Source organism: Ochotona princeps, chromosome 8 (assembly GCF_030435755.1).
Source record: "Ochotona princeps isolate mOchPri1 chromosome 8, mOchPri1.hap1, whole genome shotgun sequence".
NCBI lineage: Eukaryota > Metazoa > Chordata > Mammalia > Lagomorpha > Ochotonidae > Ochotona > Ochotona princeps.
In genome coordinates this window covers 26,803,437-26,819,371 of record NC_080839.1, presented here as the reverse complement: position 1 = coordinate 26,819,371, position 15,935 = coordinate 26,803,437, and the positions used below count along the sequence as shown (strand labels likewise).

Here is a 15,935-nt window from a genome sequence, read left to right as displayed (position 1 = left end):
TGAGGCCAGCTACTGAGGTCAGGTTCAAGTACTAGCTGCTCTACTTCTGATCCAGCTCCCTGCTAATGTGCCTGGGAAAATGGTGGAAGATGGCCCAAGTGGGGAGTGAATCAACAGATGGATGGGTCTCCCTCTCTCTCCTTTTGCATTTCAAATAAATAAATCTTAGGGAAAAACAAGTGAACAGTACTGCATAGAACGTAATGGAGGGTGGCACTGACAACTGACACCAGACCTATACTATTTGCCTGTTTCTCGAGCTATGCCCAGTGGTTCTTATGTCTTTACACAGGCCCACTTTGCTCTCCCTGGGTTTTCTATAGAACTTGGTCTATGGGTCCGGCAGTGTGGCCTAGCGGCTAAAGTCCTCACCTTGAACGCCCTGGGATCCCATATGGGCACCGGCTCTAATCCCTGCAGCTCCACTTCCCATCCAGCTCCCTGCTTGTGGCCTGGGAAAGCAGTCGAGGACGGCCCAAAGCCTTGGGACCCTGCACCCGTGTGGGAGACCTGGAAGAGGTTCCTGGTTCCTGGCTTCGGATTGGCTCAGCACTGGCTGTTGTGCTCACTTGGGGGGTGAATCATTGGACGGAAGATCTTCCTTTCTGTCTCTCCTCCTCTCTGTATATCTGACTTTGTAATAAAAATAAATACATGTTTAAAAAAGAAGAAGAACTTGGTGTAAACAATGCCTCCCTGAAGTTATCAAGCCAGGAAATTCACTCTCGCCTTTTCTATTTTACTCTCCCCTCCCCCTTATTTGGAATACTTTATAATCCCAATTTTGATTAAAATCATTTTATATGCATGAAGAGCAGAAATAGAAATACTAATTGCTGCATTTCTACAAAGATATTGTATTGTCCTGATAGTCTTTCTCATTTCCCACATTTTTTAAACAACAGGAAATAAGCATCACAATAAATAATAGAGAGAAAGTAGGTGCGTCCCTCCCTGCTCAGCCCAGGCTGAGAATTTCCTCTCATTTTTCACTTTCCATGTCACAAGAGGCCTAGACAGGAAAGGCAATGCCTTAGAAAGCTGAGAGGCAAAGGCAACCAGAGATGCAGCACCCTGGCGGTTCTGGGGTTGTTTAAGGATATGGAAGGGAGGTCCCCAGACAAGAGCAGCTGCCAGCCCGGGAGGCAGTGCCTGCAGCAGGTGGTGCCTTAGCTCAGACTTCTAGAGGACGAGACTGGATGAACATCCAGTTGAATCTGGTCACATGAAGAGAAAGAGTCACACCCCTGTGAGAGAATAATTATTTCAAAGTACCACACAAACTAGGAAATACATTTGCTGTTTAAGTGAAAGATGACTGCTAATTCCAAGGAAAACAAAGAGAATTGTAGTACAATAGAGGACATGACTGAGCTGTTACTGTTATTGAAACAGTTACCATTTAATATCTACTGGATATGACCAGGTCAAAATGTTGAAATAACTACTTAGATGAAAAGGTGTATGTGTGTGTGAGAGGATGTGAGTGGTGAGGGGACAGCAGCTGAAATAGGCAAATCCTTGTTTTCCAACTCAAAGTCAGTTAACAATGTCAAACAGGAAATGCAAAAATAGCCTACTGTTTGGAAACATAGATACCAAAATTCTGAGTATAGCTGGTTTTCTCTGGGGAGCATGAAATGGGGAGGGCTGTTTTTTGGTTTTGAGTTTTTCTTAGTAATAAGCATTTTAGAACAGCCTCACTCAAATTAAGCTCACCATTTTAAAAAGTTCAGACATTTAGTTGTATGTGTGGCTTTTTAAAAATTTAAATAGCTACCCTGTATTAACCTCTGTTACTCTCTGTCCCAAGACAATCCCAGGGCCAGGGTGGATGGCAAAGGACCACCAGTGGTTGTGCGTTATGTGATCACTTCTTGTCTTCACTGACGGGCTGTCAGCTCTCGAGGGAGGCAGCCAGGCTGTCTGTTTTGCTCCTCATGGTCTGCTCAGCACACCACTGTGAATGAATGACGAGGCGGGTAAGAGCTGCAGAAGCTGGAGCTTGCCATGTTTCCGAAGGTATGCAGAATTGAAGTATTTCACACAGATGGAAGAACCCAATGTCTGGAAATTGCTTGAAAATACTCCAGGAAAAAAATAAGTGTGGAAAAATGATAAAAGATTGGCAGGATAGGGCCCGGCAGCTTGGCCTAGTGGCTAAAGTCCTCACCTTGAACATGCCCCGGGATCCCATATGGGCGCCGGTTCTAATCCCTGCAGCTCCACTTCCCATCCAGCTCCCTGCTTGTGGCCTGGGAAAGCAGTCCAGGACAGCCCAAAGCTTTGGGACCTTGCACCTGCGTGGGAGACCTGGAGGAGGTTCCTGATTCCTGGCTTCGGTTCGGCACAGCACCAGGTGTTGCGGGTCACTTGGGGAGTGAATCATCGGATGGAAGATCCTCCTCTCTGTCTCTCCTCCTCTCTGTATATCCGGCTTTCCAATAATAATAAAAAATCTTAAAAAAAAAAAAAAGATGTATTTATTTTCATTACAAAGTCAGATATACAGAGAGGAGGAGAGACAGAGAGGAGGATCTTCCATCCGATGATTCACTCCCCAAGTGAGCCGCAACGGGCCGGTGCGCGCCAATCCGAAGCCTGGAACCAGGAACCTCTTCCGGGTCTCCCACGCGGGTGCCTGGTCCCAAAGCTTTGGGCCGTCCTCGACTGCTTTCCCAGGCCACAAGCAGGGAACTGGATGGGAAATGGAGCTGCCGGGATTAGAACCGGCGTCCATATGGGATCCCGGGGCTTTCAAGGTGAGGACTTTAGCCGCTAGGCCACGCCGCCGGGCCCGAAAATAAATACATCTTTTAAAAAAAAAGATTGGTAGGATATGTGTAAGAAAATTCTCCTAATAAAACAGTGACCACAAAGTTTACCCTCTATGGGCCAGAAGGAAGGCAGCATCATGGCATAAATATGCTCAGGGTTGGGTATTTAGCTTGGTCTGTGTGACAGGGATTATGTAAATACAAATGAAAGTCAGGGGGCAGTAGTCAAGTCACAATTTGGGATGCCCACAACCTGTATGGCTGTGCCTAGTTCATGTCCTGGCTTCCTCATTGCTGATGCAGCTTTCTGCTAATGCTCCGCCTGGGAGGCAGCAGGTAACGGCCTTGTCAACCACAGCAGAGTCTTACTGGGTTCTAGGCTCCTGGCTATTGCCTGGCCCAGTCCTCACTGTTGTGGGCATTTGTAGAATAAACCAGAAGTTGGAAGGTCTTTCTCTGCCTGTCTCCCTGTCTTTCAAATAAAATGAAACAAACAAAAAAGTTTATAAAAACAATAGAGTTAGAGGGGACAATGATCATGTCAAACAGAAATATTGTGGCTGAGCCTTTAAACTAGCCCAGAGGAGCTGGCATTATGGGGCAGAGTTAAGCTCCCATTTGCAACACCAGCAATCCAAACTGAAGTGCTTTTTCAAGTCCTAACCGCTCTGCTCCCAATTCAGCTTCCTGCTCAAGTGCCTTGGAAGGCAGCAGATGGACAGCCCATCTGCTGGGCCCCTGCCACCCATGCTGGCATCCTGACTCCTGGGTTCAACTTGGCCCGTAACAGGCTGTTGCAACCACTTAGGGAGTAAACCAGTAAATGGAAGATACTTTTCTCTCTCTCTCTCTCTCTCTCCTTCCTTCCTTTTCTCTTTCATCTCTGTGATCTGATTTTCAAATAATCTTAAAAAAAAAAAAAAGACTAAGAAGCTAACTAAAACCTAACTGAAAGAGAAAACTGGTATTTATTAAAGATGTGGAAAGGGGAAGTTGAATGAAGCACTTGGAGTAGCTGTGAAATTTAACTTTAAAATATTTTATTTAGTTGAGTTCAGAGACAGAGAGATCATCTATGGGCTGGTTCACTCTCCTCGAGTGACCACAAAGGACCAAGCCAGGCTGAGGCCAGAAACCAGGAATTCATCTGGATCCTCTCACATGGGTGCAGGGGCCCAAGACCTTGGGTCACCTTCAATTGCCTTCCAGGTGTATTTTCAGGGAACTGGACCTAAAGCAGAGCAGCTGAACCAGCTTAACTCACTATGTCACAATGCTGCTCCTGAAAGTTAATTTTTTAAAGGATTTATTTATTTTTATTAGAAAGGTAGATTAGGTTTACAGAGAGGAGAGACAAAGATCCTCCATTCACTGGTTCACTCTTCAAATGGCCTCAATGGTTGGAGCTGAGCCAATCCAAAGACAGAAATAAGGAGCCTCCTCTGGGTCTCCCTTGCAGGTGCAGGGGCCCAAGGCCTTGGGCTATCCTCCACCGCACCCCCTCACCACCAGGCGACAAGTAGGGAGCTCAATCTGAAGTGGAGCAGCCAGGACAGGAACCCGCACCCACGTGGGATCCCAGTGCTTCCAAGATGAGCATTTAGCCAATGAGTCATCATACCAGGGCAAAGATTTAATATTTTATCCTCCAAATATCAGTAGCTGAAAGCCTTCGATTTAAAAGCTTACACTGGAACTGACATAATGATATATCAAATTAAGCTGCTACTGGGAAGGTTCGCTCACTTGCCAGAGTGCTGGCTCCAATCCCAGCTGCTCTACCTCTGAACTAGCTACCTGCTAATGTACCTGAGAAGCAGATGGCTCAAGTACTTGAGTTCCTGCCTTTCAAATACATAAACCCTGCAGGGGAGGGGAGCAGGAATGCTCATAATACAATAGTGAACAATTCAGGGTCAGTACCCAGCCTAGGTTTGGTTTGAATCCTGGCTCCAAGGTACACTATCTTTTTGATCCTGAAGAACCAGCCTATAGCAGGTAGTATATTCAAGATATGGTTGTTGGGAGGTTTAAGTGAAATAATAAACATCAAGTCTTACCTATACCTGAATTAGGGTAAGCAGCTAACAAATGGTGGTTACTATATACCTTGGAAACTGATTTTACCAAGATAACCATTAGCAGTTAAGCAAAAAAGGCATTTTTACCCTAGAGCCAACTTTGAAGTAAAAAGGGAAATACTTTCCAAGATTCATGGTGTCTCTGACAGGAAAACAGGTCCTGGTGGAGAGGGCTGGAGTTTTCAAAGAAGACATCCCAGTGCAGTGGGTCCACTATGGCTGAGGAGACAGTGCTGTATGTTGATTGTGTGGCTCAGGTGCACACACACACACACTGATCTTGCTCAGCAAATACTGAGGGACCATTCCAAAGGCTCTCAGGAAAATGTCAAGGCAGAAATAGGTGCAGACTGAAGATCTGCCAAAGGATGGGAGAAGCAGAGCAGAGAAATTGTGTAGTCTGGGTATCAGGTAGCCAGGGCCAAATTTGAGATACCGAGTAAAGGAAGATGAAAAGAGGCATTGCAAGACTCAGCAGCACAAGAGACCAAAGAGATACGCAAGGTAGAGCGATCCAAGGCGCTCTCAGGTCGCTGGCTTGTTACAAAAAGGACGCTAACTGCTTTCTCCATCAACCAAATTTGTTCAGGATGAAATCCTTGGCTTTGTCTTCAACTCCGCTCTTGCTCTCTTGCTCTCTTTCTCTCTCTCTTTCTCTCTCTGTCTTTCACACATCTCAGGTCTCACCATCCACGTGAATTCCACACTCACTCACTACAGGAAATGCAGCAGTGAGCAAGCCAGTCAGCAACATATACTTTCACATGTAACTTTTACATGGTGATCCAGGCAACAAACAAGATAAAAAGTGAAATAGAACAAACAACTGTTAGATTACAGTAAGTAATCTGTAGGAAGAAGGAGTTGCAATGTGGGAAATTCAGAATATCCTACTTACTCTCTCTGAAATCAAATCTTGACACAGACTTCACACATTTCCAGTTGCCACCACCTGTGTCCGAGCCACCATCGTCTCTCAATAGCTCCCATTACTGCAGCAAACTCCTAACTGCTCTATGTCCATTCTGCCCCCCTAAGGCCTATTCTCCACAGAATAACCAATAGTTCAATCAAAATATAAGTCAGATGATGCCACTCCTTTGTCCTCAACCCTCCAGAGACTTCCCATTAACATTCTAAGAGTCAAGGGCAAAGTCTACCACAATCTACAGGACACAGTTCTCAGGCTCACCACCACCATCTGCTCTCATCTGCTAGCACTGCCTTCCTTACCCTCTACTGGTCACTGGCCACTGGCTTTTCTGCTGGCCTAGGACTCAAGGAAGCTTCCAGTTTGGGACGTTAGCATCTGCTTTTCCTACTATCTACAACAGTATCTATGGTCTGGTCTGGGCATGGCCACAGTGTCGTTCAGCACAAGTGTGGACTGGGTCTGGGATGTGCCACACTGGGTTAGACTCCAGCATCCACTGCTGCTTGTGAGAATCGTGGTAGGTGTAGGACAGGCTAGGCTAGGTCTTTGCCTCTGCTGAGCCATGTGTGAGCTGTGTCTGGGTGTGGACCAGCCTTGGCTGAGCTGTAACACCCAATAATAAAAACTGGAATGGGTTGAAGGCCAGCCAGGAAAGGCCACTGTTCCTGCCAGTACAGGCAGTGGCCTAAGTAGGGCTGGCCCATGGACCCACCAATAGGTGTGACATCTGGCATTGAGAGAGGTTCTGATGAAGGGGCTTGGGAACCTCCTCTGTTGGGTCACAGTCTTGCAGGTGAGCGCAAGAACCATGATAGGGAGCAGCCCAGACCAGGTCAGCAAATGGTATCCACCAGCATACATTCGGTACAGTTTGGGGGCAAACCAGGCAGGGCCAGTTCACATTGCCCCCTGGCAAATCCAAAGCACCAGAATGGAGTGTGGGTTGGGCAGGGTTCGGTCACAACACATGCCAGTTGACATGAGGGCCAGGACTAGGGGTGCTGGCTGGGCTTGGCTAGGCTATAGCCCCCACCAGCGTTAACCAGCAGAATCACCTGGAGAATGCAGGATCTGGAAGTGGGAGTGGGTCCATTAGGGAAATAGTGGGCACCTCCCTCTTGGGTTACCACTCTCACTGGTGAGCATGAGAACCAAGACTGGGGCAGGCATGGCTAGACAGAATAGCACCCACCAGCACTTGTGTGGGTTGGGTAGTGGGGCTGGTTAGAGTGAACCAGGTTTCAATGCCCATTGACATGCATGAGAGCTGAATGGGATGTGGGACAGACTGGACCAATCTGCTGTAAATACTGGTAGGCACGGGAACCAGTGCAGGGGGCGGGACTGGTGAGGGTTATTTTGGGTCACTCGACTAGGCTGCAGCTCCCACTGGTTTGAGTGAAGGTCGAGTGTGTGGTGGGCAGGATCAGGATGGGTTGCAACACACATTAGTTTGTGTAGAAGAAAGGCTGGAGGCAGAACTGACTCAGCAATTGCAACCATCAGCATGTACATAAGCTGATTGGGGCGACAGACTGTGCCGGGCCCTGTATTGGCAAGCACACACAAGAATCAGGTCTGGGATCACTTCAGATGAAGTTTCTTTGGGGATTCCCCCAACTGAATTGCTGGACTCAGAACCCCATCCATGAAGAGAATTGCAGGGTCCATGGTCTGACCATGGAGTGCATGTGTCAGAGCTGAGCCTCCTCAGTGGCTCAGACAGAGTAGTGGACAGCATATGGCAGTACATAGGAGCCTGTGGAGAACACCTGGTACCATGACAGAGGACAGAACAAATGGAACAACTACTCCAGCCAAGTGCTGGCAGTGAATCTGGGCAAACAGAAACTCTAGGTTGGACTATGTCAACCAGTGGATTCTGGAGCAATTTCATCGTGCTTGGAGTGGCAAGATTGGCACCAATTCAGAACTGTAGAACTATCCAAACCTCTTGAGCAGGACCCTCAGAGCATGCCCTACATCAGGAACCCTAAGGTGGTATAGGGTGGCTGTCCTCCACCCCATGGTGCAGAGGCAGTTGGGAGGCTGGGTGTAGCTTCTCTGCTTGTCCCCTACCTTCCAGCCAGATACAGGAAGATAAAAAAAAGAGAATGTGAAAATGATGATCTCACCCACCTTCCTGTAGCCCTTTACCCTTATCACCCTAATCAACTATCATTAAAAATAAATATAATAATAATAAAAAAAAAGACTTCCTGGCTGGGGCAGCAGGATAAATGGATTTCAAGCATAAAGGGATAGTGCCAGTGATTGTGGGCGAAGCCTCTGTCATTCTAGCTGGAAAGCATCCCTGGGTTGCAGAAGCTCCCAACGGGCTGCTACAAAGTCTCACAGGGCCAACAGAGAATACCCAGCCCAGGCCCACCTGCCTTTGCTCCCTGGCAGCCCTTCAGTGTACCAAGGCAGGCTCTGTCTCACCTCCTTCCGTCCCACTCTCCTCCAGCCCAAGGCCATTCCCTTAGAGTACCTCTTACTTGTGTGGCTGCTTAGCCATTCTCTCAGCTTTTCACTTTGCGTTACACCAAGAGCTCCCAGACACACTGTCTCCTGCAGCCAAACCTGTTTTTCAAATCACCCTGTGTTGTGAGTAGGGTATATTAACCCCTGAAACTCCCACAAAATCAAAAAACTTATAAGGAAAGCTGTAATTCCCTTGGACGCCTAGGATCTACAGCTCTGAGTTCACACAGATTCTTTCTAAGATTTGTAACACTGAACTCTGTTAGAATTATATAGCATTACTTATTTTAAAAAGATAGCTCTATGAGGACAGGTATCTTTGTCTATTTTTTGTAACCTAGTACTTAGTCTGTAACTGTCTCTGAAAATTGTGTTGTGTGGTGGGACAGCGAAAAGACTAGAAAGATGAAACTGTATGAGTTTAACACTGAATGAACCTCTTGAAATGTGAGCTGCCTATGGAGTATCCTGGTAAATGTTCATAAGGCAGCAAACACTCAGAAGGGGACAAAGTCAGGAGGCGAGATCTGACATGTCTCAGCACAGGCTGGTTGAGACAAAGTATAGAATCTCGGAGAACACGGACACTGAAAGCAAAGATAGGAACAGGAGCTAGAGGACAGACTCAAGAAAGTACTGAAAAGAAAAAGTAGGTGAGAGTGTTTCGCATAGGGAAAACTCCTACCAGAACATAAATGCACAGAAGTGACTGGCCTTGGCAAGTAGGGATACCGGCAACATTTGTTAGAATGCTTTTATTGAAAATCAAATGGTAGGCAAAGGAACTTGACTATTCCAAGTTAATCAGCCAAGTTAAAGTTGGGAAGACAACAAAAACCTACCGTACACAGTAGTATTAAGGGAAAAAATAGGCACAATGTAAGGAGAAAGAAATGACAGAAATAGCATGAACAATATTATCAGTAACACTTATTATTAATAAATAACCTTCAAAACAACTATTATTTGAACCAACTAGTTTTTCTAGACAAATCATATTAGTTCACAAAAATCCTAAGAGGTAGTTTTTTTTTTAAGGGTTTGCTTTTATTTGAAAGGCAAAGTTGCAGAAAGAGAGGGTAAGAGAAATAGTGAGCTCTTCCATCTACTGGTTCACTCCCCCAATGGCTGCAATGATCAGAACTGAGTCTACCTATTAGATTTGCTGCTGGCCAAAATGTTAGATTCACTGATCGCCAGGGAAAGAATAACTCAGCCGAATATATGAAAAGAATTTAGATGGCCTTTATTTCAGGGAACCACGGTCAGAGCTTCCCTTCCCCAGGCAGCAGAAAGGACAGACGTGAGGGAGTGGGCTGCAGAGGAAGAAGAGCATGGAAGAGAGATAGGGCAGCGGCTTTTTAAACACTCCTTGACACGGAAGCCGATAGGAGGGTCGCCTCAGCCCTTATTGGTGGGGGGATATGGGTCTGTGCCTCTCATTGGTGCAACGGTGGCTTCACAGTCTGAGGGGTCACCCAGAATTCTGCCATCCATTCCGGGTTTGGTTGGAGGCAAACTCTGCCCTTCTCCGGTTACCATCGTAGCCATCACTAGCTTCAGACAGAAGCCAGGAACCATGAGATTTATCAAGGTATCCCATGTGTGTGAAAAGCCCAAGGACCCGGGTCATCTTCTGCTGCTTTCCCAGGCACATTAGCAGGCAGTTGGGTCAGAAGTGGAGCAACTGGGACTCAACTGGTGCCCTTATGGGATTATGGGATGCCAACACTGCAGGCAGCAGCTAAACCAATTACATCATAATGCTGGCCTCAAGGTAGGTGCTACTAAAATAGTCCCATTTTACAGGTAAGGCAACTGAAGTCCAAAAATGCTAAGCAACTCATCTGCATGTATAAGGCTTCAAACTTGGAGAGTATGGCTTCAGGGCCACACTCTGAACTTTTTAAAGGATGCATTAAGCACAGCTTGTTGGAAGCTGGGGGAAGGGAGCCAGCAGTATGAGAAATGGAAGATCTCAATGAAAAGCCATCACCTGGAAAAGGAGCAGCAATAAGAGCACCAGCAATGGTAGCTTTAAGAGAGGCAGGGACAACGCAGACAGGGAACAGCAAGAAGCACGAGCGTATGTGGAAACAAGTGTTGGCAGATGGGAAGTACTCACTGCTGACAGGCTGTGATTTTGATGGTGCAGAGCCTCAGAATGAGGGGAACCAGGCTTGTGGAAATGAGCGGGCTGCCTGATTGAAACTTAGAAGAGAAAGGGACTAGCAATGCCAAAGGACTGTCACTGAACAATAGCAAGCTGGGTGGGGCTGGCCACTGCAGGTTTGCGATGGGGCTAGTCAGCCTGAGTCTCTGATGTTTCTCAGAGGAGCACATGCAGTGAGAACAGTGGGATCAGTTGATAGAGAACCCAAACCAAGCAGGAACACAAAATGGAAAACAAGGGGACAAAGGTCTTGAAGGGTCAAGAATGTGATTCACTAGAAATCCAGAGGCCCCTCAAGCCAGGATCCCAATCCTTGCACTGCGGGGAGGAATGGGTCTAACCCCTGAAGTCCCTCTCTGGCAGGCAGAGAGGATTCTGGGCCGATCCCCAGGAGCTGGCCTTTGTGCTGAATTCAGAGAAGGTGTCGATGTACTTACAGGTGAACCAGTAACGCTGTACTTCCCACAGTGAGTGACCAGCAACTGCCTGGGGAACAGCTTCAAGGGAGACAGAACTACAGGTTGGGTAGAAGGGAGTTCAGGAACTCGTCAGCTAATCCAGGGGCTTTGATGCAGTGCTGAAATGGGCCAGTGTCAGCATCTCAGGAAAGAGTGGTCTGGTTAGGGCCTGGGGATTGGGAGGAGGTACTTGCAGGGACATCCCTCATATGCACACTAAAGTGACAGTGTTTATGAGATGAACCAACAGGACACTGAAAGGGAAACCTGAATCCAGGGTCTTTACTTCAAGTGTTGTTACTAAATAGTTCTCCAGGCAAAACTCATGAGTTTGACCAAAGGATTAACTATTATCTATTAACTATTAATTATTTCCATTTAAGGAATTAGAGTATATGTAGATCAACAGGAATTTGATAAATTTCATAAAGTCCACTTCAATAGAGTTCATAGAGAGACTGAAAGTTTGATGTAAGTATGAATTTATTGACATGAATTTCCTTTAGCTGTTATTCAAACACAGAGAGGGTACTGAAGAGCTGAAGACAATGATAACAAACCCACAAAATCTGAAGTTTGCAAGACATACTCCCTCCCTCCTCTTGGGCCAAGGGAAGGGAGAAGGCTGAGAGGAGAGAGGAGAAGGAAGAAGAGGGAAGGGAAGGAGGGGTAAAGAAGGAGCAGAGGTAGAGAGGGAAAAGAGAATATGAAGAAATCTTAACAAAAGAATCTGTAGACTGCTTCCAATCACAGTAAGAAGTAATGACAGTTGAACAATTTAAGCATTTTATCCAGAAACATAGATCTATTCCATAGATACCAAATTGATTAGCATATAATTGAGTCTGAAAATATACAAAATATTTGTTGTTCTTACATACCGAAATTAAAACCTAATTTTAAAAAGTGCACAGTAAAAACATCAGAAGGAAACCTACAATATCCATGGTACATGTATTGTTTTCCATTTCACTGTCAACATCCACTTCAGTATTTGCCTTCCTGGTTACAAATATATTTTAAATGTCTCAAGGCCATTTACAATACCAACTAGTTTACTGGGTCCAGCAACACCTTAGCTTGCCGAAGGCCACCCGCACTGGACGTGGTCTGGGTCCTGCAGTTCTCTGCAGCAGTAGCAGCAGTTCTGGAAAGTACAGTTGCCAACCAGTTACATGTAAACTATCGAGTCTTGTTCTTCTTTGAATTTCCCTGTGCAAACAAAAACATCAACAATAAGAATGAAAAGTTCCGGGCCCGGCGGCGTGGCCTAGAGGCTAAAGTCCTCGCCTCGAATGCCCCGGGATCCCATATGGGCGCCGGTTCTAATCCTAGCGGCTCCACTTCCCATCCAGCTCCCTGCTTGTGGCCTGGGAAAGCAGTCAAGGGACCCAGCACCCACTTGGGAGACCTGGAGGAGGTTCCTGGTTCCCGGCTTCGGATCGGTGCAGCACCGCCGTAGCAGTCACTTCGAGAGTGAATCCCCATCCTCTGGGGAATGAATTCAGGCAATAAAGAAAAGAAGGCTGCCAGGGCTAGCACTGTGGCTCACATGCTAATCCTCCACCTGCAGGCACCAGCATCCCATATGGGTGCCAATTCATGTCCTGGATACTCTACTCTTCATCCAGCTCCCCGCTCGTGACCTGGGAAAGCAGTCAAGGATGGCCCAAAGCCTGGGGACCCTGCACCCACATGGGAGATCCAAATGAAGCTCCTGGCTTCTTGCTTCAGATCGGCTGAGCTCTGAATAGTGTGGCCATTTGGAAAGTGAACCAGCAGATGGAAGAGCGCTCTCTGTCTCTCCTCTCTATAAAGTGACTTTCAAATAAAAGTCAATAGATCTTTGAAAAAAAAAAGGAACGAAAGCTACTATCTTGGATTTATCTAAAATTCAAATTCTCTCCTCACCACCCCTCAGGGAAAAGATTTCATGAAGCTGAATCAAAAAATTTTTAACATATTTAACGTATTTTTTTCTTAAAACTTTTGGAGGTCTTCATAGGTAATAATGCTGAACACATGCCAACCAACACCCAGGGCACTGGTTATGGTAGTAAGCAAGCCCAGACACTGGCTGAGCACAAGGTAAAGGAAAAATGTCTGAACTTAGAACTTACTCTCTATTCTCTTCAATACAAAGATTTCTACTTTCCAGTGTTGTATGACTTTTCGTCTTTTTGAAGTGGTTCACTTCTTAGGAGTACATTCTAATTAGATTCCTAGGTTATTGGGTCTAAACATTTTCTCCTTAAAAGGGGGTAACTAGCAAAATACAACCACTAAGAGCAAGATAATAACAAATAATGGAAGATGTTTACTTGATATCCAATGGAGACAATGTCAACTCAGTTAAAGGATGATACTACAGCAATATAAATTACTAATAAAGAGGAAGAGGCAAAAAAAAAATAAGGGTCAAAGTTAATAACATAAACTGAATGTATTTGGGGATCTTACTCAGAATTTCATTAATGAGCAGGTCCTTTATGGAACAGATTAAAAAGCTCTGAGAAAAAACTTGCAAATCCTTGAATTTCTGAAGTGGCTGCAATTCAATGAGCTTTGAGGTACTCAACATTTACCCTTCTTAAGTCAAAATAAAATACTTCCGCAACTCTAGAGCCTGAAGATTCCCTAGAATCACTGTCAACTTCTTTTCAAGTGTTAGGTGTTAGGGCGGATTTTCTTATACCACTGCTGAACTGTGTCATACACACCAGGAGAAAAAACAAAACAGACATTCTTCAATGTATAGCTTTCTGCCATTACTAGAAATACAACCCAGGGGTGAGATGTTGCTCTGCTAGAAGACCATGAGGCCACACGAGCTAGGCAAGGCATCTTTCGAGAGGACCAGCCTCACACCCCTTACCTCTAGCTCAAACTCCTTGAAGCACAAGGAAGCAGCAAACCATAATCAGAACCACACTGGCTGGTTATAATTGTGACCAAGATAGTGCAGAGAAGCATCAGATATGTCCCCCAACATAGTAAGAAGTCACTCAACATCATGAAACTACACAGGAAACCAAAAACACCTGATGCAGATTCCAATGCATTGATATGTTTTCCAAGGAGAACCCCACAGAGCAGAATGCACCCTACATGGTTGCCAGCAGATGTCAAAAGACAGCTATGTTTCTTTGACTTTTCTTCTTCTACAATATACACAAACTCAGTCAATGCCTGCTGAGTAAGCAGCAGCAATCATCAGGAGTACAGGGTGTAGATAGAAGGCCAGCTAGTGGTGGCATAAACATCATCTGAGTTACCGAAATGTGCTAAGCATCTGAAATGGTGCACAAAACTGAGCAGCTGGCCAACTTTCCAAAGCTTGCCTTTCACTGCAGAAGACTGCACGCACTATGTTATAATAACAAAGACACTGCATGTGGATGTGAACTGCTTCCTGCACACGGGAGTCAACATGTACTGACCCTGGTCTGGACAAGCAAAGAGAAACAAAATCAAGGGAAATTTCTGGAGTGAAAGCGTAAGTCAGTCCTAGATTAGATAGGTAACTATGAGAATAAATGTGCTGAAGGTTGTTCTTCAGCAGCCCTGTTTTACCCCTTCTTATAAACAAAGAGCAATTCCCCTCCCAAGGCCCTCTGAGAGGCACCCACTGGACAACAGTGGCCAAAGGGCCAAAAAACAGCAGTTTTAGAGCCTAACAGGTCAGACCCTCTCAGCTTGGAGCCCACAGAAACTTCATCTTCCCCCTGGACAAGAGAGCAAATAATAAGGAAAATATTTACACTTACAATCTCCCACAATTTTGCTCCTGAAATACAAAACAATGACCTGCTTCTATTAACTATTCGAGGCACAGAGGCCCCTGCTTGCCCCTCACGCACCTTACTGGACATCTTCAGGGTGTCAATCTCTTCTCTCTGCTTGGACAACGTCTCGTTCATGCTGCACAGATGGTCACTCATCATGCTTAACTGATCCTCGTAACTCCTCTTGGTGGTGGTTAGCTCATCCTATGTAGCAAACGAAAGGTGGGGTGCAAACCCCACTGGTTATATCACTCCAAGAAGCTTTTGGATTTGCCTTAACAATGTAGAGAGGTAGCCTATCAAGATATTGATCATTTAATATGAAAGGAACGGCACAGGCCTGGTAAGAAAATAACGCGAAAACAAAAAGAAAAGTTGTCTTCAGCCTTAAAATACCATTTCACTACAAAAAACATGTAAGAGTTCCCTTCTACACCAAACGCAAAGCTATCAGAAAAGCCACAGGACTAAATGATCTTTTGCAAGCTCCCTCAAGTTTTCTTTAGCTTTAATTGAGTTGTCAGACCAACTGAAGCCATCACATACCTTGATGGCCCACAGCCTGCCCAGAAGCACCCGACCTGGGACAGGCGGCCTTTGTCTCAGGCACTCTCCAAACCCCTAAAATCTAATTCTGTGCTCCTAGCTAATCTGATAAACTAAACAAGCAGGGGCGGTGGTGTGGCACGTTAATCCTCCACCAGTGGTACCAGCAATCCCATATGGGTGCTGGTTCATGTTCTAGCTGCTCCACTTCTGATTTATCTCCCTGCTAAAGGCCTGGGAAAGCAGCAGAGAATGGCCAAAGTCACCTACGTGGGAGACAAAGAGGAAGCTCCTGATTCCCAGCTTCGGACCAGCCTCGCTCTGGCCATAGTGGCCATTTGGGGAGTGAACCAGCAGATGGAAGATCAATATCTCCCTCCTTCTCTTTCTGTAACTCTGACTTTTGAGTAAGATAAATAAATCTTTAAAACAACAAAACAAAAACAAACTAAACTAAATAAGGAAAGGAGAATAAACAAAGAGTAAGTGGGTGCTGCTATGTTGTGTGTTTTTGTTTTTGCCTGGCATTATGGAGTTTCTGAAAACAAGGCAGGGGCACAGAGGAACAGTCTGCAGCCCTACCTTTCAATATGACAAACAGGGAAGAGAAAGAAGAGAATTATTTGTACAAAACAAGTCCAAACCTCACCACGGTGAGGATTTATAAGAAAGAGTGGCAAAAACAAAGGATTATGGG

At 45.7% G+C, this 15,935-nt stretch overlaps 1 protein-coding gene across 5 annotated transcripts in view; it reads right to left on the bottom strand.

Moving 5' to 3' along the window:
* Positions 1-11,374: 11,374 nt before the first annotated feature.
* Positions 11,375-15,935, bottom strand: part of PPP1R21 (protein phosphatase 1 regulatory subunit 21) — an 86,767-nt gene continuing 82,206 nt past the window's right edge. For 4 of the 5 annotated variants that reach the window (XM_058667758.1, XM_058667756.1, XM_058667757.1 and 1 more), the window contains 2 exons: positions 14,768-14,896; positions 11,375-12,119 (listed from right to left, as the gene is read on the bottom strand). In XM_058667758.1, coding sequence (XP_058523741.1) covers positions 12,090-12,119; positions 14,768-14,896 — 159 coding nt within the window. In that variant the 3' untranslated portion in view covers positions 11,375-12,089. Of the gene's footprint in view, positions 12,120-14,767; positions 14,897-15,935 lie in introns of those variants that run through there. The other variant, XR_009245948.1, reaches the window with a different exon arrangement.